The 21,620-nt window shown below is 37.5% G+C and overlaps 1 protein-coding gene and 1 pseudogene across 4 annotated transcripts in view; both read left to right on the forward strand.

Annotated features, from left to right (window-relative positions):
• The window catches only part of KIAA1958 (KIAA1958 ortholog), a 113,453-nt gene extending 94,769 nt beyond the window's left edge, over nucleotides 1-18,684 (forward strand). For 3 of the 4 annotated variants that reach the window (XM_039870725.1, XM_039870726.1, XM_039870724.1), the window contains one exon: nucleotides 9,042-18,684. In XM_039870725.1, the coding sequence (XP_039726659.1) occupies nucleotides 9,042-9,848 (807 nt within the window). In that variant the 3' untranslated portion in view covers nucleotides 9,849-18,684. Of the gene's footprint in view, nucleotides 1-8,810; nucleotides 8,961-9,041 lie in introns of all 4 variants that reach the window. The other variant, XR_005654517.1, reaches the window with a different exon arrangement.
• A 591-nt stretch (nucleotides 18,685-19,275) lies between these two features.
• Nucleotides 19,276-19,411, forward strand: LOC120608812 (uncharacterized; annotated as a pseudogene).
• The last annotated feature ends 2,209 nt before the right edge of the window (nucleotides 19,412-21,620 follow it).

Below are 21,620 nucleotides of genomic sequence, written 5' to 3' on the forward strand. Positions count from 1 at the left end.
GAAATTAAGTGGAAGTATTGAGCAAAAATTTATTTAATATCCTTGGTCCCATTTTCCTCATTAGAAAATGAATTCTGCAAAACTAACTTGAAATGTTTAAGGTTTACGAACGGAAGGAAAAATTCGTGGACACATAGAGACAGAAAAGAAAGATGTTGTATTTTGGTCTGGATGTATTGAATCTACATCAGATGGCTATCCAGATGGACATGTCCAAAGAGCAGTTGGGAATGTGGAATTTAAGACATGAGAAAATGTTAAACCTGAAGTATAGGTTTAAAGGTCTTGTGAATGGAGGTTGTAATTGAAGCCCAGGGCAGGTGGCATCTCCAAGTTTAAGTGGTAACCTTTAGGGCATTAACAAGAAATGAAATAGGAAATGCGGTTTACTACTTCTGGCAGCATGGTGTACTAGATACTATATGGGGAGGGCCCTTCTGCTGTTCTTGCAGAAAGAGGGGTAACCATTCACAGGGCCCCCCAAAAAGGACAGCTGAAACTGGAGCAGCAAGCAGTAAGCACATATGAAAGGCAAGGCTCTACTGAAAGGCTTTTTTTTTTTTTTTTTTTATGGTGACATTAGTTAACAAAATCCAGTAAGTTTCAAGTGTACAATTCAACAGTAAGTCATATATATTACATTATATGTTCACTGCCCATAGTTGGATTGCTTTCTGTCACCACATATTTGACCCCTTTTACTCCATCTATCTCCCTGGGAGGCATATTTTTGACAACATTATTAAGGAAGAGAAGAGACAGGTAGATGAACTGGAGAATCCTTGATTTAGGGGAGGACTCTGTAAGGGGCCTGAAGGAGTACTAGGTCAGTAGCATACCCTGGCTTCTCACAGAGTCATATGCTAGTGATCTTTGAAGGGAAACATCCAAAATGTAGGTGCTCAGGGAGAACTCAGGCAGGGCCCAGTGGGCTTGCTGAGTCAAGAGACCGAAGTAGTTAGAATTGTCATGACAGAGTATTTGAAAGTAGAGAGCTACAAAAAGAGAACCTAAGAGAAATGAAGATGGTTCCCCTCAAATATTTAGGTGAGTGCTGATCAACATATGCACGTGAGGAAACTACTTGAGGCTGGCAAAAACCCACCTGAAAGGTTCAGAGGCAATGGTACCTGGAGCTCGCACAGAACTGGAAATAGCACCTGTTCCCACCAGCCAGATTTGAAAAACCTCAAGATTCATGGGGTAGAGTATTCAGAAAGGTCTTGCATCAGATGTGGAGAATAATTAACTCTAGACTGAGCTCTGCTTTAATGCCACACAAACAAATCTTAAAAGCAAGACTCGGGTACGTGAACAGGTGGTAAATATCACTAGTCGTCAGGGAAATGCCATTTAAAACCACAATGAGGTGTCACCTCACACCTGTTAGAATGGCTATTATCAAAAAGATGAGAAACACCAAGTGTAAGCGAGGATGTGGAGAAAACAGAACCCTTGTGCTGTGTAAACTGGTACAGCCTCTATGGAAAACAGTATGGAGGTTGCTCAAAAAATTAAAACTAGAGCTACCATGCAACCCAGCAATTCTACTTCTGGACATTTATCTGAAGGAAATGGAAATGCTAACTTGAGAAGATATATGCACCTTCATGTTCATTGCAGCATTCCTTACAATAGCCAAGACATGGAAGCAACGTAAGTGTCCATAGATGGATGAATGGATAAAGAAATTGTGGTGTCTATAAACAATGGAATATTATTCAGCCATAAAAAAGAACGAAATCTTGCCATTTGCAACTACATGGATGGACCTTGAAGGCATTATGCTAAGTAAAATAAGTCAGACAGAGAAAGACAAATACCATATGATCTCACTTATCTGGGAAATCTTTTTTTTAAAAAAACCAAACTTGTAGATACAGAAAACAAATTGGTAGCTGCTAGAGCGGGGAGGGGAGTGGTACAAAATGTGTGAAGATAGTCAAAAGGACTGAGGATGTAATGTGACTGTGGCGACTTAGTGACTATGGTTAATAATACTGGATTACATATTTGAAAGTTGCTTAGAGAGTAAATCTTAATTCTCATGACAAGAAAAAAAATTTTTAAGTATATGTGATGATGGATGTTAACTAGACCCATGGCGATCATTTTGTAATATATACAAATATCAAATCATTATCTTATATAACTGAAACTAATATAAAACACATGTCAATTATATCTCATTTTTTAAAAGTAAGTGGAAAAAAGCAAGACCTAACAGGATGAAATGATTTTCAAGTAATTTAACTGTGTCCCAGAACAAAGCTTAAGAATATTTATACAAATATAAAATTATCCAGAACCCAAGAAATAAAATTCACAATGTCTGGTAACTAAACAAAAATTATCAGACATGCAAAGAAGTGAGAAAAGGATGAATCAATCAAAACCAACCCAGAACTGACATGAATTTTAGAATTAGCAGACAAGGACATTGAACTGTTATTATAAAGAAGATAAACAAATGGTCAATAAACACATTAAAAGGTGCATAGCTTTATTAGACACCAGGGATATGCAAATTAAAACCACATGAGATTCCACTTCACATCCAGTAGGAAGTGTTGATGAGGATGTAGAGAAATTGGACCTGTCATACACTTCTGGTAAGAATGTGAAATGATGCAGTTGCTTTGGAAACAGTCTGTCAGTTCCCCAAGAGTTAAACATAGAGTTACTCTATCACCCAGCAATTCTACTCCTAGGCATATACCCAAGAAAATTAAAAATATACATCTATACAAAAACTTGTACACAAATACTCACGATAGCATTATTTACAATAGCTAAAATATAGAAACAACCCAAAGGTCCATCAACAGACAGATGGATAAACACATTTTGGCCTATCCATACAATGGAATATTAGTTCGGCAATGAAAAGAAATGAAGTATTGATACATGCTTACAGCATGGATGAACCTCAAAAATGTTATGCTAAGTGAAATAAGTCAGACACCAAAGGACAAACGTATGATTTCATTTATGTAAGGTACCTAGAATAGGCAAGTTCATAGAGACAGAAAATAGAATAGAGGTTACCAAGGGCTGGAGGGAGGAAGAAATGTGGAGTTGTTTAATGAGTACATTTTCTGTTTGGAATAATGAAGAAGTTCTGGACATGAATACTGATGAAGATTGCACAACATTATGAATGTAGTTAATGCCACTGAATTGTACATTTATAAATAGTTAAGATGGTAAATTTTATGATATATATAAAAAAAACCCCACAAATCAATAAAATGTAACTATTTCACCTTCATCAATAATAATTTTAAAATTCACCTATTCTCACAGGTCCCCAACACTGCTTCTTCATCCTCACTAACCTTAACCGTGTCTAGGCCAGGGGATCTTATTTTCCAAACTTGGTGAAGTCATTGTGAAGACAGCTGTCTGTTACTGGAAACCTTTACATTTCTGTGTAGGAATCCATGAAAAAAGGCTCATTTCTCCACAACCCCCATGGCTTAAATAACTTATACATCCCAGGGGATGAAAATGTCTCAACTGTCCAGTGGAGTGCTAATATTTCTTAGGTACTAGTATTTCTTAGTTTCCCCTGTGTTATCTAGAACAGGGGTCCCCAACCCCCAGGCCATGGACCAGTACTGGTCCTCGGCCTCTTAGGAACCGGGCTGCACAGCAGGAGGTGAGTGGCGAGCCAGTGAAGCTTCATCTGTATCTGCAGCCACTGAAGCTTCATCTGTATCTGCAAATCATCAGGCATTAGATTCGCATAGGAGCACCGGTCTCTGGTACTAAAAAGGTTGGGGACCGCTGATCTAGAGGAATAATGGGAGAAGAAGAAGATATATTTTGATCCTCTGTAATCCAGTCATATGGGCCACTCAAATATTTTTAATAATAAATTCTTTTAAAAAGAGGCCAATATTTTAGAGAATGAGTGAATATTTAGTTAAAAGAAGGAATCGTGGTGTCAAGGCCCATACTCTTTCATCTTAATTTCTTGGTCTCAATGCAAGATATTTTTAGTCTAGATGTATCTTTAAAGATGGATGTAGCTGGCAGCATACAAGGTAGGTAACAGCTCTTCATCATGGTTTGGTAGCAGGTGAGCCTCAAATTTAGTTGTTTGTTTAAGGAAGAAAACCAGGAGTTAAATTAGACTTTAAAATGTCATCTAAATAAACAGAGTATACACTGCCATTCTCACTCTACAATTACTCTATGACCTACTGTGTATATTCAGCTCAGTATTTTTTCTTTACAAACGTGACTTAATCCTCACTGATTCATCTCCCTCAAGGTAGCTGTCATTGACTTCTATCTTCATTAGATTCACACAGAAAATAGAGCATCTTGAAGTTCAGTACCTATCTTTCTGAATGAAGTAAAATTTGGTAACTGCAAAAATGAAGTCATTTTTATTGTCATTTTTATTTTAGTGGTTTCTTCAAGATTCGTTTTTGTTTTCCGATTAGAATACTTATAGTTCATAAGCGTTTTCTCTACTTTCTTCAACCCTCTGGACAAGATTATCACAAAGGGAAGTTTGAGGCATTCCCAAAAGTAACTCTTGGTTTTACTTGTTTTATAACGTTTTCAAGTTTCAAGGATTACTGTGTAGTTCCAGATTCTGGAATTTGCCTCATAAGTCAATTTTTTCTTATTTTGTTCTTTCCCACCTAGACTCATCTGCCCCATGACCAAGCTCTTTCTACCTCTTTGGTCATTTTTATGTTAGGGAAGCCAAGTGTCTAACCCATAGTGAATTTTGAGATGTAATATCTATTCAGAGTACCTAAGGAAGGAATATAGTTTCTTGCAATGTCTTTATAACAAATTGAAGACCTTGGTGACCTGGAAGAGTAATCTCCAACCAAAACTCAGTCTGAGAAAACTAAGGAGGCAGCCAACATGGGCCATAATGAACAGTTTCTTATGTGCCAGCAATATAAACTTTGTGACTTGACATTTCTCCAGCCATTGCTTTAACTGTGGTTTCATGTTGAAATTTGTGGTAGCCTTTGTAAATCAGAAAAATGTTCTGCATCATAAGTCAGCTTGGTTCTTTTGACTGCAAGTTGAATTCATTGATTTAACCCATGCTGATCAGTTCATTGGGTGTCAGTGATATAGTTCAGGCCTTCTGGTATGTGACGAAGACCCAGTCATGTATAAGATGTAGTTCTTGCCTTCAAGGAGCTTTTAGTCCACTTTGAGAGACAGACATATAAATAGGTAAAATAGGATCCCAGGTGAGAGAGTAACTTTGCTTAGGGAAGCTGGAGAAGCCTTTATATAGACAGCAGAATTTGAGCTAGATCTGAAATAATGAATAGAGATTTTCCAAATAGATATTAGAAGAAAAAGCATTCTAGGCAGAGGAAGCAGCACGTACAAAGATTTAGAAGCATGAAAGAGCCTTATGGTTTCTGTGAATGACACAAAGTTCAGTGAGGCTGGAAATAGAATATAAAAAGAACAGATGATCAGGCTAGAGAAATAGGGTTTGTACCAATTATCTATCGCTGCATTACAAACCATCCCGAAACTTAGTGGCCCAAAGCAACATTCATTTTATTTGCTCTTGCTTCTATGGATTGTGCTCAGCTGGGTGGTTCTTCTGGTCTCATTTAGTGTACTCGCGGGTGCAGTCATCCGGATATTAGATGAGAGACAGCTTGTCTCTGTTTCATGTTCCCATGGTCTAATGGGGCTTCCTCACATGGCAACATTACATCCTACGACAGTGAAAGCAGAACTTATAAGTCTAAAGCAGATGAAAGCAGACTTTCTTGAGGTATAGGCTTGGAATTCACACTGTCACTTATGCCACGTTTTATTGGTTTGAATAACTCATGGCCAGCCCAGATGCCAAGGGTGGAAAATAGATTCTGCCTCTAGGTGGGAGGAGCTGCAAAGTCACATTGCAAAGGAGTGTGGAAATACAAAGGGGAGGAATTGTGGCTGTTTTTGGAAACAATCTACCACAGAGTGGAGCCAGATTGTGAAGTTTTACAAACAGGTCAGGCGCCTTTATCCTAAGGGCAACAGGAAACTTATCAGAGGTTTGTTTTTTGTTTTGTTTTTAAGTATTAAGGTAATAAGTAAGGTTTCCTGCTCAGAACCTCTTATTTAGGAACCATCCCTCTCCTGCAATCCTCATGGTTGTTGTAGAAGCCATCATGTTAACACAATGGCCCATGTTTGGGTCAGTTGTTTGGATCAGGAGTGGGCCAATCAGAATCTTTTCTTTTAATTTGTTTCTGGTGATAATGAGAGTTGGTCTCTTGCCAATATCTGAAACCATCAAATGTAAACCTTGGTGGGGTGGGGGATGCTTGGTGGCTGTTTTGAGCTGTATGAAGAAAGGTGCTCCGCACGGAGAAGCAGAGATGAGAGAGAGAGGCCTGATGGCCATGGAGTACACTGATTCTGATGTCCCTTTCGCCTAGGTTTATTCAAGTTTGGTCTATCTCTGGCAACCAAACAAGTCCTAAGTGATACAAAGAGAAGTTAACAACTGCAGGTAGAGAGTTGGAAGTGACAACATAAAAATTTGAAACCAGCTGAGTTTGGGTCTCATGATTATTGGGAAGTTATTTTAATGGATTTTTACTGGTATGTAAGAAAGCTATTGCTTTTTGTATTTTTTGTATAGCTACCCTACTCTTCCTGATGGCATTTCTGCTGAATCTCTTGGATTTTCCTAGACCAACAATCAGATTAGCAGAAAACAATTATATTTTGTCTTTTTTCTTTCCTATATACGTACGTGTGTGTGTGTGTGTGTGTGTGTGTGTGTGTGTGTGTGTGTGTGTGTGTGTGTGTGTGTAATTTTTCTTTTTGTTATCTGGTTGGCTAGAACAGTGTTAGATAATAGCAATGATATTCAGCATGTTCATTCTATCTGGCTTTATAAGAAAGATCCTCATGTTTTCATTTGGGGTGTAATTTTTTATAGTTTTTGTCTATAAAATACTCTTCATGATAGTAAAAGGATTATTTTTTAAATCTAAATTTAATTTGAATTTTTAAAAATTTGAAATGGATATCGCATTTTTTCAAAGAATTTTTAGTATTTATCAAATTCATATTATTTCCACTTGATATGTGAATACGTCAATTATATTAAAATATTTTTTAAGATCGAATCATCCTTACACTCTGCAATAATCCTCTGGGTATATTGCTTTCCTGCCATCCTGAGTGTGATGTGATCGTAGAGGCAGTCCTTACTTTGCACGGTGCCATGCTGATCGCTGCTTGCGCATAACAGAGCCATGTCCTTGCTTCGTGCGGTTCTGATGTACACACATTTTATGTCTGTGCAAGATGGAAATTGCCTCTATTTTACTTAAGGAAGTTTACATTTATATTCACATACTTTATCTTTTGGTATAATACTCGTCAGATTTGGGTTAGAAAAAAAGGAAGCCCATTTCTTCTTCCTATGTTCCAAAACTGTTTAAATACAAAAGAAAAGGTGGAAGGACTCCACACGTGGTCTCGTTAAGAGTGACATACATCTTTGACAGTCATTTCGCTCTTGCTTGGGGCTCCTCAGATCTTTTCCTCTTATTGAACCAATTTTGGCAATTTATATTTTGCTAGAAAATTGTTCAGGTTATCTAGATTTTGAAATGAATATGCATATTTTTTCATATTCTTTATTCATTTTCCGTAGTTATACTTTCTCATTCCTAATATTATTTAAGTGTATTTCCTTTCTTCTTTTTTCTTTCTTTCTCTCTGTCAGACCTGCTACAAGTTTGTCAACTTCACGGGTCTTTTCAAAGATTATGTATTTTCATGTTTTATTTATCCCAATTTATATCTTTTCTAGTTCATTAATTTGTGTTTCATTTTTATTGATTCACTCTACTATTTTTGAGTTTGGCTTATGTCTAGCTTTTTGAATTAAATAATGCTTGCTTATTTTCAATAAAGTGTTCTTACACAATCATTCAAGACTATGATGTTATTGGACTATTAAATGCAACATCTCATACATTTCGATATGTCATGTTTTCAGTTTGGTTCATTTTAAATCTGTATAATTTTGTTTGTGTTTTCTCTTTGACCCAAGGACTATTAGAAGAAAAGACAATGTTACCTTACAGTTTCTACTTTTAAAACAATTTTTACTGAATCATTTTTTTTTTTTGGTCCTAGAATATATATTCTGCCTGAATTTACTATGAGCAAGATCTGGTTTTCTCTTTACAGCTAGCTCCCTCTTGAAATATAAAGCTTTCCTACCAGCCAAGCTTCCTTCTCCTTCTACTATACCTAAATAGGGAGCTCTCTCTAATTGTTAGTCTAGTCATTTAGTTTTTTGTATCTTTTGAACAAATATTAATATCCAAGCCCTATGGATCATTAAGCCAGAGATACAAATTCAAGCAAAAATTCAAGGATCATTAACTTGCTATGAAAAGTGGACAAATCAGTCATCTTTCCTTACAGCTCTATATTTAGTGCCAGCAGTATACACAGTATGTGTAGATATCAAGGAAATTAAGGTTGGAGTGATTTCGAGTTTGATAAGTTTAGTTCAGGAATTCTTCAGAGAGGATGGTTGAGTCTTATGGAAGGGGAGAGAGCGAAATGATTTGCTAGAAAAGAGAAGAAAGGGCTTTCCAGAGAGGAGTAGTGAACGTTATAAAGGCCAATAATAATTACTATTATAACTATTATTATTATAAATGTGTGTGTGTATATATATGTATATGTGTGTGTTCATTACTATTTACAAACCCTTTCACGTCCACTACCTTATTTATTACAATAATCCTTTGAGAAGGTATTGATTATTATGTCCCATTTTGCAGCTTGGAACACTGAGGTTTAAAGAGATTAAGTGGAGCCAAGTATGGAACCTAGATCTTCCAGCTTGAAGTTCACTGTTCTTTCCACTATATCATGCTAAGGAGTCAACCCTCTAGAGGCCACAAAATGTCTTGTCTACAATACCGCCCCTGGTGAGGATTAGGAGAAGGAAGGAGGGGTCTGGCTATTCGCGTGTCCTCAGATGTGTAACCTGAGTGTTTGTCTCATTTGAGATCCCTGCAGTGAAGTTGAACGAGCTCCTCGAGAACTTTTATGTCACCGTTAAGAAGAGTGACGGCTCAGACTTCCTGGCCACCTCGCTCCATGCCATTCGCCGAGGCCTGGACCGCATCCTGAAGAATGCAGGTGTGGGCTTCTCCATCACCAGCAGCACCTTCAGTTCTTCCACCAAGAAACTCAAGGAGAAGCTGTGGGTGCTGAGTAAGGCAGGGATGTCAGGTGCCCGTTCTCGCAATATCATCTACTTCTCCCTTTCTGATGAGGAGGAGATGTGGCAGGCAGGGTGTCTAGGGGATGACAGCCCTGTTACCCTCCTGTCCACTGTGGTCAAATACAATAGCCAATACCTGAATATGCGGACACTGCAGGAGCACGCAGATCTGATGTATGGTGACATCGAGCTGCTCAAAGACCCACAAAACCAGCCCTATTTTGCCCGGACAGACAGTGTCAAGAGGGAGAGTCGGAGTGGTTCCACTAGGATATGTCATGGGAAAATCTACCATGAGCATTCCAGGGGACACAAACAGTGCCCCTACTGCCTCCTCTACAAGTACATGTACATCCACCGGCCACCCACCCAAATGGAGGCCAAGTCCCCGTTCTACCTTACTGCCAGGAAGGAGGCCATAGACATAGGCAGCGTGTGGTATGAGGAGCAGAGGATGGGACTGCGGTCGCTTCGGGGAATTGTCCCAAACTTAGCCAAGAAGGTCAAGCTGGAAAACTGTGAGAACTTCACCTTCGTCTCATTTACTCAGGTCTCTAGGAGGCTCGGCTCCCACAGCTGCTGCCAGTGAGTCTTCTCTGGGTCCAGGCCACTGTCCTGCTCCCCTGATAGGTGAGAGCTTCCTCAGGCACCCGAGGCCAGAGCTCTGAGGTGGCAGGGGACAACTGTGACTTCATGGCCAGGCTGGTCTGTGTCAGTGCGACCTGCTATTTCTTTGACTTTGGATTTTCTAACTGAAAGTAGATGAGTCTGAATAATTAGGATGTTTTATCCAAATATATGTCACCTTTGTTAAATTATAGAATCTAATACACTGTATAATTGCTACATACACAGGAGCAAGAAAGTTCATTTTATCTAGTGCCTTTTTAGCACAGATTTTTCTCAAAAAAAAAGAAAGGAAAAAGAAAAAAAAAAAACCTGTTTAATTAGTCATTTTTTAAAATCTCAGTAGCCTAGTAGCTTTAGAATGTTCTGAAGACTATATACATTTTGTTGAATTACACAGTAAGAACTAGAAAGGGAGAGGCAGACACGTTCACTATTTCCAGGAGAAAAATTGCACTTGACACTCTTCTTTTATCGTGTTGATAAGTAACTTGGTTCTGCAGGGCAAGCAGCCTTGCTTGGTGGAAGATCGTGCATTCAGTCAGGCTTTCAGCACTGGGAGGAACTTGGTCTCTGCGTCGGTGGAGACAATTTTATGAAAAAAGGTTAATGTGTCAAAAGGTGTCTGTGAGAACAAGGTTTCCAGTGAACTAGATGGTTTGTACCACGAGGGAGTCTCTAGTAGTAAAAGTAAGTGGCTTGGAAAAGCGACCTGTGTTCAAAATGTGAAAAGCTCCTGAAGCAGAAGTGCCTACGTTTTATTTATCAGCACCATACAAAAGCTTTTTTCATTTGAACATTTTTTAGAGTTTTGTTTTGCTTTGTTTTGTTCTTTGTGTCCTACAGCTGTTCTGTCAACATATGGCACTGGATCTGTAAAAAACCTATAGGTAATTTTCGGGCTGAGCCAAGAAAACCCAACAAAACAAGCCACAAAGGAAACAAATCTAAAAATGTGTTTATTAAAAGCTTTGAACTTTTTTTGTCAAAGTATGACTTTTTCAGCCGTAGTAGATGTCATCATTTTAGGTTGGCGCCAATGTTTGGGACACGATGATGTAGGCAGCCTACCAGGTAAGCGAACCCAGCATTAAGGACGTAGTTGTCAAACTCATGGCGATAAGTTATTAATGCAATTTGAAACCATTTCACTCAGGTAAAACTCAACCTGATCACATGCTATTGAAACATCAGCAGACTTTTCTAATAACTACTATGAATGAGAAGTGAAAAAGGAGCCCAAAGAGTGCTAATTAATAATAATAATTTCTAGGGATCTTTATTTTGTATTTGAGAAAAGACTGCTGTAACTTTATACCATTGTGTTCCTTGTGTGTGCTTTCAAATTCAAAATTAAAATTCCAGTATAAATTGGAATTGCAGGAGTCCCGAAATCAGTTCTTTTTTCTTTTTCAAAACATTATTTTCGTATTTATTTTAATTGGTTTTAAAAACCATTCACTAGTCATTGAAATATGTAATACCAGAGAAGACTCAACCAATGCTGCCTTAAGGGTTAATGTTCCTTTTTTAGTTACTGCACATTTGTAATTTTGTTCACTAGTTGATCTTTCCTGAATAGAGATTAATTCTGTTGTGTCTCTATTTGTATGTAAATAACAGGTAATAATTAAAAATCGATGTCCTGACTTGATATTGCATACTATTCTATTATGGTTTCCTATAATGATTTTAGGGTTTTGAATTTAAAAAAACCACAAAACATTAGGTACAGTTTCCTTTAGTTTGCTAAACACCCAAAGGATATTTTGTTTGTGGAAAGCAGATAGTCTTTTTTTTATTTTGGTCAGTTCTGCACTTAAACAGAAATAGAACCTATGTGAACTATTGTGCAGAGCCTGCAGCCTCATTAAATAAAATCTCCACTTTGATTTTACATAGATTCAAGAAGAAATTGCCATTAGGAATCAGTGGGATTTTTTCAGATTTAACCTTTCCAGAAGTAGCGATAACTGATCCAGAGGTTATAATCTTTCTGTTGATAGTGGCTTTCCATCAGCCGAATAACCATCTCCGCTTCACATTTGTTGCTTATTACCTATTTGATGTAATGTAAAACTTCAGAATTTTGAAGTGAATGATTATAATAAAAAATCAGGAGGTGGAATCTTCAGTGACACCTGATGGAATGAAAGAATTGTATCTCAGCATCCTAACTGCTATTTATTACGTGCCTCCTTGGGGAATAGGAGTGAGAAAGAAAATACATTTATCAAGTGTGATTCTGTGCCACCCATTGTACTGGGCACTTAGTCTGTTATGTATTTGTATGTAGATGTCTATATTTGGATACACACACTTTACATGTGGTAACACCTAGTAAACCTGCTAAAATGGCATGGCACCTATCCATCTATACAGCTTTGTCCATCCTCAGAGGAGCTGAAGTGGGCAGGGTCGCTAGTTCTAGTTGACTTACAGCTAAGGTAGTTGTCCTTCCTGCCAGCTTTAAACCATACCTCCTGCTGACTCCACGTTTTCCTATTCTTGGCCTAAGCCAGGGGGAGGGAGAATCTCAAGGGAAGGAAAGGAGGAAATTAAGAATGTTTTCTCCCTTACCTTGAGGTTTTGTTTTTGTTTTTGATTTTGTTTTTTTAACTCAAAAGTCAGAATGAATACCAGGAATTTACAAGTTTACCCGGGCATATGTTGCTTCTGGCTTTGTGTCAGGAATGGTGGTGTATAGGTGTTGTGACAGGACCTCTGGGGTCCTTTGGGCGAGCTCTTGCCCGTAGCACCTTCTGCATCTGCTCTAAAGTGAGCCCTGCTTGTGTGGTACCTCCTCCCCGAATCTAGCAGGTCTCCCCTTAGAAGTGTATTCTGGCAGAGATGTTAGGGTGTCAGCTTGAGGGTATGGTTCAATGAAATAAAAAGGGTTTAGGACAGGCACATGATAAGTATGCAATAAATGTTAGCTATTTTATTTACAACTTTTGGCAATAGGAATAACTAATATCATTCAACTGATCTGCATTACACCACTTATTTCTTCCATTATGGAGATTCTCTCTCCTTTGAACTGTAAAACTTGAAGAGGAAACCAAAACTGATAATCTGGTCACACTTATGCCCATAAATTCTACCTCTAACAGCCAAGCCCTGATACCTCAGATATAAGCAAAAACAAGTGAAGAATGGGGAAACCTTTAGAAGCTTTATGAGAAAGGTTCTCTATTGTTTAGTATGTTTGTAAAGGGGAATAGCATGGAAGAACCTAACCAAAGTCGTGAAAGAGATGGCCCCCTTGGCCACGTCGCATTTCCCGGTTTTCCTTGGATTAGACATATGCTGGATTAATCTTCCCTGATAAATAACATTTGGAATTCTGTTACTTTGATTCTGATTTTAATTCAGCGTTTTTTAAAGCATTCAGCACGCTACCGTTCTCACAGTCATTGGGAGAATATGAACAAAATAACGCTCATGAAACAGCTGAAGCCTCTTGCTGTGGTAAAGAGATTGCTAGACTGGGAGCCGCTTCACTACTCGGCAAATTTGGTCTCACTTTCCTGAGTTGTAAAGTGGGATCATTGGAGTGGATCGTCTCTAAAGCGAATAATGTTACACTTCTGCAGTTCCTCAAGGCCATGTAGTTCGGAAGGGGCAAAACTAGGAAGCAAAATCCCCAGTTCCTCAAGGTCATATAATGAATCTCCTAAATTAGTGCCTCTCACTAGACTGGAACGTTTTCCTTAAGAATAACAGTTTTCTGGAATTTTCAAGTTTCACAACTTCTAAAAATATTTTGCTGCCTCTGGGCAGCAGAGTGTTGTTATTTTTCTTTTTAGGCTAACACTGACCACGTTGTTACTACTTAAATAAAGTAAACAATGTTTGTTATGCTTATGAACATGCATCACTTGGTTGCTTTTGTTGAAATCTAGTTTGCTAAACAGTTTTGAATTAGTAACCAGTTACTTGTAGGCATCAATAAATGCAAATTATGAACACCTCCAAGAAGAGTTACCTCATTTTCTCCACATAAGCTGCAAGTTAGTCTAAGTTAAGGCTCATACATATTAAGAAGCTGTAAACAAATAGCCCTTAACAGAAGACTGCATTAAAAGTTTTGAATTTATATATATCTTTAAATGATTTTGCTTTTGGGGTGAATTTTTAATGCCCTGTATTGGAAGGGCATTAAAGGACATTGTTTAGGCAATGTCGTTAGGTAAAAATCTTCATTGTACTTTCCTATATAAAGTTAACCACTTGGCAAAAACATGAGTGGAGGGAGAGATTGGTGGTGACCTAGGGTCACCTTTCTGAGAGAAGAGGTCCCTTTCTGAGAGAAGAGCAGGCCATGTGTGATGATAACTAACTTATCTCTGGAAGCTCTGTGTTCTGTATCTACATATTCTGATACCACAGGATTTCCCAAAACTCCTTTGGGGGAGGCTGCCCATCCTTCTGGCAAAGTTTGCATATTATTATGATTTTGAATACCTCTCGTTCTTTACAGTCCAAAAAATCCAGACTAGTTCCCCATGATTAGTTGTTGATCAGAATCAGATTTTTATGCTCAACTAATATGCTTTATTTTTTATCTAATGAAGCTCATATAGAAGTTAACAATTTCAGGAAATATTTATTAAGACCAAAAAATAATTACTGGATTATATGAAGGTACATATTGCTTCCATTACCACTAATAGCAATTAGATAGACCCTCTCCCCAACTGAGATGAGAATGGGCACTTAAGAATTTTGTGGTCAGTATAAATGGTTTGATTACTTTGTATTTAATTGTAGTTATTGTTACTGATTTGTTCAAATAAGACTCTAGAAGGTGTAGATTTGACTAACGCTATGGTAAGTGCTTTCTCTAGCTGCCTCATATTCTCATTTAATTCTCACAACAGCTATGCAAAGTCGGTCTAATTATTCCCATTTTATTTATTGAGAAGCCAAGTCTCAAAGAAGTAATTTCCCAAAGTCTCACAGAGCTAATAAGCTGGAGAGCATAAGTTTCATCCCAGATCTGCTGACTCCAAATCCAGTGCTCAGTCCATTAGACGAAACTGCTTTCTTAAGGCCAATAGAAGTCCACTTACCATTACCAAATGTTTGGGAAATATTTTCTTAACCCATACTGTGTCACACCTTATATGTACTCTTACTAATCAGTTGGTCACGTGGTATAATTTAGTCATTCTTGGTAATGCTTGATGGTTTTCTGTGAGTAAGCATACAATTTTCTGCCTTGTCTTTACCCAATAAATAACTCGTATTACATAATCAACCTAAAAGGGCCGATGGTCATGCCAATTTATTCTAATAAAAGTCAAGTAATTTTCAAACTGCAGCTGTTTTGACATTGGTATCGCAACTTAAAATGTAAAGGGCTTCCTAACCTATGTCACAAGTACATGCTCAGTTTTTTTACTTTCTCTTTTTAATTTTGGTGTCAGAGGATTTTTATAAATTTTAGGCTAAAGTACCCATAGCAAAATACTTACATAGTCATTTGTTTTTTATTCTTCTTTCCTTATCGAAGCATATTTATTTTCTGCTTTGAGACTTAAGAAAACAATAGAATATAGGTAACTCTGAGGTTGGATAGTCATATTCTCTCATTTTACCAATAAAGACATTGAAGCCCAGAGATAGTAAAGGGCCCGTCCAAGGTCAGCAAGACCATAAGCGGTAGATTCAGAACTGGAAAATTAATCCAGAACTCTTTTCTCCATTCCATGGCTGGGAAGTTTGAATTTTTAAGAATTCATTAATGGATTCGCTTCTATCAGAATCCCCCAGTGAGCCCCTGTCTTTTGAGACAAACACTCATAAAGACCCAGAAGAAGGCCAAATCTCAATTCAGGAATCAGAAGGAAGGAATCAGAAAGGTTCTCTGTCTCACCTTCTCTTCTTTCTCCCAGGCCCATCTCCTCTTCGTGCACCCCAAGACTCCAAGTCCTAGGGCTGAAATGTAAGCACAAAGCAAAGAGGATCTGGTAGAGGTATAGCGCATTCTAAGATAAACGCCCTTTAGCTGAGAGCAGAAACGATAAGTAACAAAGGAGCGGAACATGTAAATATTGTGATTTTTCATGTATGATGTAGGTTCAGAGAGCCAGAAAACTTGGTAATAGGAAGGAAAAGAATGCCACTTCAGTAGAAAAGTGCTGAACTAAAAATGAACTTGGAAATCTGCACATCTTCTTACCATCAATCTCAATATCCGAAAACAGGATTTGACAAACAACTCAAGTGGACAGTTAGCATAACCAAGGGCAGATACTGGGGTATGGGAAGTAAAGACCACATTTAAGGATGAATATTGAGAAAAAAGTGAAACGGGGCATATTTTTAAAATGTGACTGAACTAAGGAAAATAGTTTGCAGAACATTTGAAAATGAAAGTGGTCTACTGCAAGAAACACATTTTTAGGGTTCTTTTTGTTGTAATTGAAAGAACAGCATTGCTTGCATGCAGCAATACTTATCTTAAAATAGGAGTGGGCTGAGGGAAGAAGGCAATAGAATAAAATGAAAAAAGATAAATTAGAAAGAAAGATTTCAAAAAAGCTAAAAACATCAGATTAAAATCCACATCGGAAACAGAAAAGATCAACTGATACTTTAAAAAAATCAATAATGTGAAGGACAAACGAGATTTTCTTCCTAATGTTCTTTAAATAAAACAACAGGTAAAAATAATGGGGAAAGATGATATGGAAGACCAAACATTAGCTAACATTACTGATATTCGCTTTCCTGATAGAAAGGCTATGTTGAGAAAAAAATATCGAACTATAAAAATGAAATCTTTCCTGAACAGAACGAAAATCTGTGTTTGTAGAGTGAAAGGAGTTACCTGCATTCTAGGCAAAAAAAAAAAAAAAAAAAAAAGAAGGAGGGAAGAGACTCTTATCTAAGCACCTCATGGAAAAAATTTTAAACTACCAAGGAGAGAGAATGAAGACTCTTTTGGGCACTCAGTAAGAAAGTAACAAGTTGCTATCAGAAAACAAAAGAACATTCTGGCTTTAGATTTCTGGCTATAGATTTCTGGCTATAGATTTCTGGCTATAGCACCAAATGCCAGAAAACAATAGATAATTTTGAGGAGAAAGTTGTGACTTTGGAATTTGATATATTTTATGTGTTAAAATTCAGAAAATATTTTTAGTTATGATAAGCATTCAGGAGATAAACCGTCTATATACTATTCTAATAAAGATAAATTGTACTGCAACCTACTAAGCTTGGTTAAAAACCAGTTTTTGCTTAATATAATTTTAAGGGACTCAGGGGTATTAGATATCAGACCATCACCCACTAGAAGAAGGATATATATGCTTTTAAATAGATGAATAGATAATAATGCTTGAAGCTACATATCTAAAAGTTCCCAAAGTCCTCACATGAATGGGTTAAACTAATACAAGAAAATGTACCTAAAAATAATTGCCATATCACAGTATTATGTTTCTTTATTTTTAATTACTGAAATGATGTATGATCATTATGATATAAATAGAAAATTCAGATACATCTTTTACAAATAAAATTTAAATTGCTCTCAGTTTTCCTCACTGCTATTTAAAATACAATCCTGAAAGAGTCCCTTGTATCCAAGTGAGAAAAGGCAAGGGGTCAGAGGGTACCATGTGCTTCTCTACTCTCCTCAAGCTCAGAGATGAGAACAGGCGCAAAATTAGAAAATTACAGAATATATCTGTGCTTTAAAAAGAGATCAGACATGGGGGCGGGGAGAATGAAACTTGTTTTAGAATACGAATGCAAGAAAAGTTCAGTTTCAACTGCAGGAACCTGGCCTGGGGCAGTGAGGTGCTTTCCTTAACTGTACTTGAAGTTTTATGGAACTGTATTTAAATGAAGATACTAAAAGAATAAAAGCAGTAAACAACAATAACAATAAATAACGGTGTCTACGATGTCAGTGTTAGACTGGCAGCTGGGTTGTTTCATTCTGTTTTTCATCAGCTTGCACTGGAAGGACTTGAAAACACACGGAAATGTCCAGTATCGATGGCCTTAACTCTCAGTTCCTCCCTGACAGTATAATGGTTTCATCTGTGCCCAAGCTGTCTTGCCAATTTAAACTCTAAATTTTCAGCAACCCCAGCACGTTTGCTTTAAATTTAGCAATAGAATAGTTAATGGGTTGCTTTGAGTTTGCTTGGTTTGTCATTTTGAAGCACAGCAAACCTCTTCTAGGTAGAATCTTCTGGACAGGTTCCAAGTATCACCTTTCCCAGGGTCTCCGGAGCCCTGCTTGGCCGTGACTGTTTACTCTGAACTATTTAGATAAGAAACACAATGCTTGTATTTAAGTTTTTAATATTTTCTCTGTGGCTGTGTTCCAAATGTCAGCAACAAAAACGTCCTAATGTTGTCACTGTCCTGGCTGTGTTTTGGGGCTTTGTTTTAATGTAGAGGAAGATATCCACAATTTTTTAACATTAGAACATCATTCTGAATGATATCAAAAATAGACAGTAACATAAATGATTTTATTGTTCCATTTTCAACTTTTCCTGTTTTTCCCCAGTGATGCATGTGCGCCTGGGAGCACACAAGTGGGGAAGCACGTGTAACGTCTAGTTTCTGTCATGGTGTCAGAGTTGGAAGGCACTTTCTTGTTCATCAAGTCCAGCCTTCTGGCTGATAGCCTAGGAGAGTCTTTGACAGTTTACAAGGTTCTGTTTTTTTTAAAAAAAAAAGTTGTTGTTATTGTTGTTTGGTTTGGTTTATGTACATGCAGCTTGATGTTTAACCCAGATTTTTGAAAATAAAAACATTAAAGTATATTTTATGTCTGTTTTATTAAAACGACTTAGATATTTTAAATCAGCAGTACATATGGTTTCTGAATGTTTTTAGTATCACGTTCCTGGAAGTAATGTTTTCCTTTGTACTTTGCAAAATGTTAGGCCATCTTGAGCAGTTCTGGACCTGTATTCTATGCTTCTGAGTGAATGCTCTGGGTGAAATAGTTCTAAATGACTCTCCCTCTGCTTCTCTGACAGATTTTTTTCAGTGGGCAGGCTGAGAGTCTATCTGGAAAATTCTCATATTGATTGTATATTGACCATTGTATATATGCCTCTAATTTTTTTTTCTACTCTTTAAATTATTATTTATGGCTTTTGGAGAGTACGTTTAATCCTAAAACTTTTTAAGTAGAAATTTGCTGTTCTATATATACAACAGCTAAAACCATTTCTAACAAATAAATTTCTGAAAAATACTTCCAAATGAGTAGAATGGTGGTAATGGCGAAAAGATGAGATATTTCATTGACAATTACTGATCCTCAGGCAAATTGACTCTCTTTTCTGCTTAGAGCAACAATTTTTAAAATTGTAAACACTTGAACCGGTTTTAAAATTTGATGAAGCATCTACGGCCATACCACCCTGAATGTGCCCAATCTCGTCTGATCTCAGAAGCTAAGCAGGGTTGGAAGCTAAGCAGGGTCGGGCCTGGTTAGTACTTAGATGGGAGACCACCTAGGAAGACCAGGTGTGGTAGGTGTAAAAAATTTTAAAAAAATAAAGGATTGTAAGCCGACAAGGTCCTTGCAATCTGTGAAATCAACCAAGGGTTGCCTCGCCTAAAAAATAATAATAATAAAATAAAATAAAATTTGATGAAGCAGTAGACTATTTTTTCAGAAAAATGCTTATATGTATGCAACATTTTACATACATAAACAGATTTAAGAACATATACTAGTTCTTTAAAAGAGTTGTCTTTTTGAGATATATTTTAAAATATTTAAGGATTTACTTCAAAATAATCTAGAGGGGTAGAGTAGGTAGAGGTGGAGGTGGAGATGATGTACAAATTGGTACCGAGCAGGTAATTGTTAAAGCAAATAGATGTGTATGTGAGCATTTGTTACTCTCTTCTCTGTTCTTTTGTATAAGTTTGAAATTTTCTATAAGGCAGAATTGAAAAATAAACACACACAAAAAGCTCCGGTACTAGAGATTCCATGGCCCTCCTCACCAGTCTCATAGAATCACAGAATCTTCAAGCTGAAAGGAAAGACCTGAGGAGAGATGAGAGTGCTGACCCCGACACACACAGATAAGATCCTCCATATTACACCTGAGGTAGATTTTTCAGGTGAGAATGCTGAGTTGTAGCAGTAATGGCAAAAACTGCTGAAATTTGACGTCTTACAATGAAGATGATTTCATTTGTACCTACCAGGTGGGAACACTTTTTGTTCTGTCCCTTTAAGGCATAAAGTAGATCTGTGGAAGCCTTGAGGGTTGAGTCCAGAAGCCTTAAGAAAGCTGTCGTGACAACACACAGATTGAGGTGAGATCCAGTCGTGCTGAAAGGACTGTGAAGACTGACATTCCGAGCCAGGAGGTCCAGGGGCCCAACATGTGGCCTCGAGGACAGATCTCCCTGAGAAGTTGCTATGGAAACTATGAGCTACCAAAACCTTGAAAGAAGGAAAGGACCTCAAGGTGAGCACCGGCAAGGTATGCAGGGAGGGTAAATGCACCTGTGGCCTGGTGCGTGCCCACTTGCACATAGGGGACAAGACATCATTTCCCAGTGCTTGAGGGATGTCTCTTGTGACCAGTACATGTTGGCTTATTTCAATCTCCTTTTTCTTGCCTTCTCCCAGATTAAGACCTGGAGCCCTAGAAGGTGTGTGTCCCATCTTCTTTCCTAATACATTTTCTTTTCTTCCAGTTTCCTTGTTTTATTTCTTCCTCTGCTTAGGAGAATTTTCACTACCGTTTTTGCTGGTAACACACGAGAGACAGATATGAGAGACATTAAACAAGATATATTTCAGCAATAAACAAGATTCTTGTATTTCTCATGGGATCCCAAAGAAATAAGGATGAGAAATAAAAATTCCTGCTGGAGTATTTACAACGTACTCAGCTGTTGAAATGTTCAAAATGCAATCAAGGAAGTAATTTAGCACATTTCTAATGCACTTAACTATGGTAATAATGCTTAAGAATTTGGCCAAATTTAAAGAACCCAGTGAATCTTCTAGGACATCATTAAAGAATCTAACCCCCGCAATAACATGTACATTTTGACAGTTAATAGTTAATACCGTATTTGTGGTGTGTTGTTGTCTGTCCCTAAGATAATGGGCCAGAACGGAAAGGATGCAATGTGACCTCTCCCTAGGCAGGGAGCAGTAAGATCCCATTGTTCCCTTTTGTCTTGTATTCTCAGGACATGGGTAGACTGTGGATAATCTGCTATCAGGCATTGTATTGCTCTTGTTTCTTATGATTTCTTAATGTGACTCCAGCCAACGCACTATTTCCCGAGCGTCAGTCATTCATGTTATCTCCTCTGCAATCTTTGTGATAGCTGAGTCCACGTCTTCTGTTCTCTATCTGCTATTCTCTTTAAGTTGATTCTTTCTTTACTTTATTGAAGCAAAAAATAATAAATACTTTTTTTTAAAGCAGTTTTCCTAGAGTCAAACTATTTGGGTTCAAACTCCAGCTCTGCCTCTTACTAGTTCTATTACCTTGGGCAAGTTACTTGACCTCTCTGTGCTTCAACTGCTTCATCTTTAAAAGGACGATAACAATAATATCTACCATGTAGGGTTGTGGTGAGGATTAAGTAAACATATTAACACATATAAAGCACTAAGAACAATGGCTGGTAAATAGTAACTGTCAAAAAATAACTATTATCTATGTAATATAAATGCTGTATTGTAATAATAGATATAAATAAATAA

Source organism: Pteropus medius, unplaced genomic scaffold, assembly GCF_902729225.1.
Source record: "Pteropus medius unplaced genomic scaffold, Ma_sr-lr_union100, whole genome shotgun sequence".
NCBI classification, from domain to species: Eukaryota; Metazoa; Chordata; class Mammalia; order Chiroptera; family Pteropodidae; genus Pteropus; species Pteropus medius.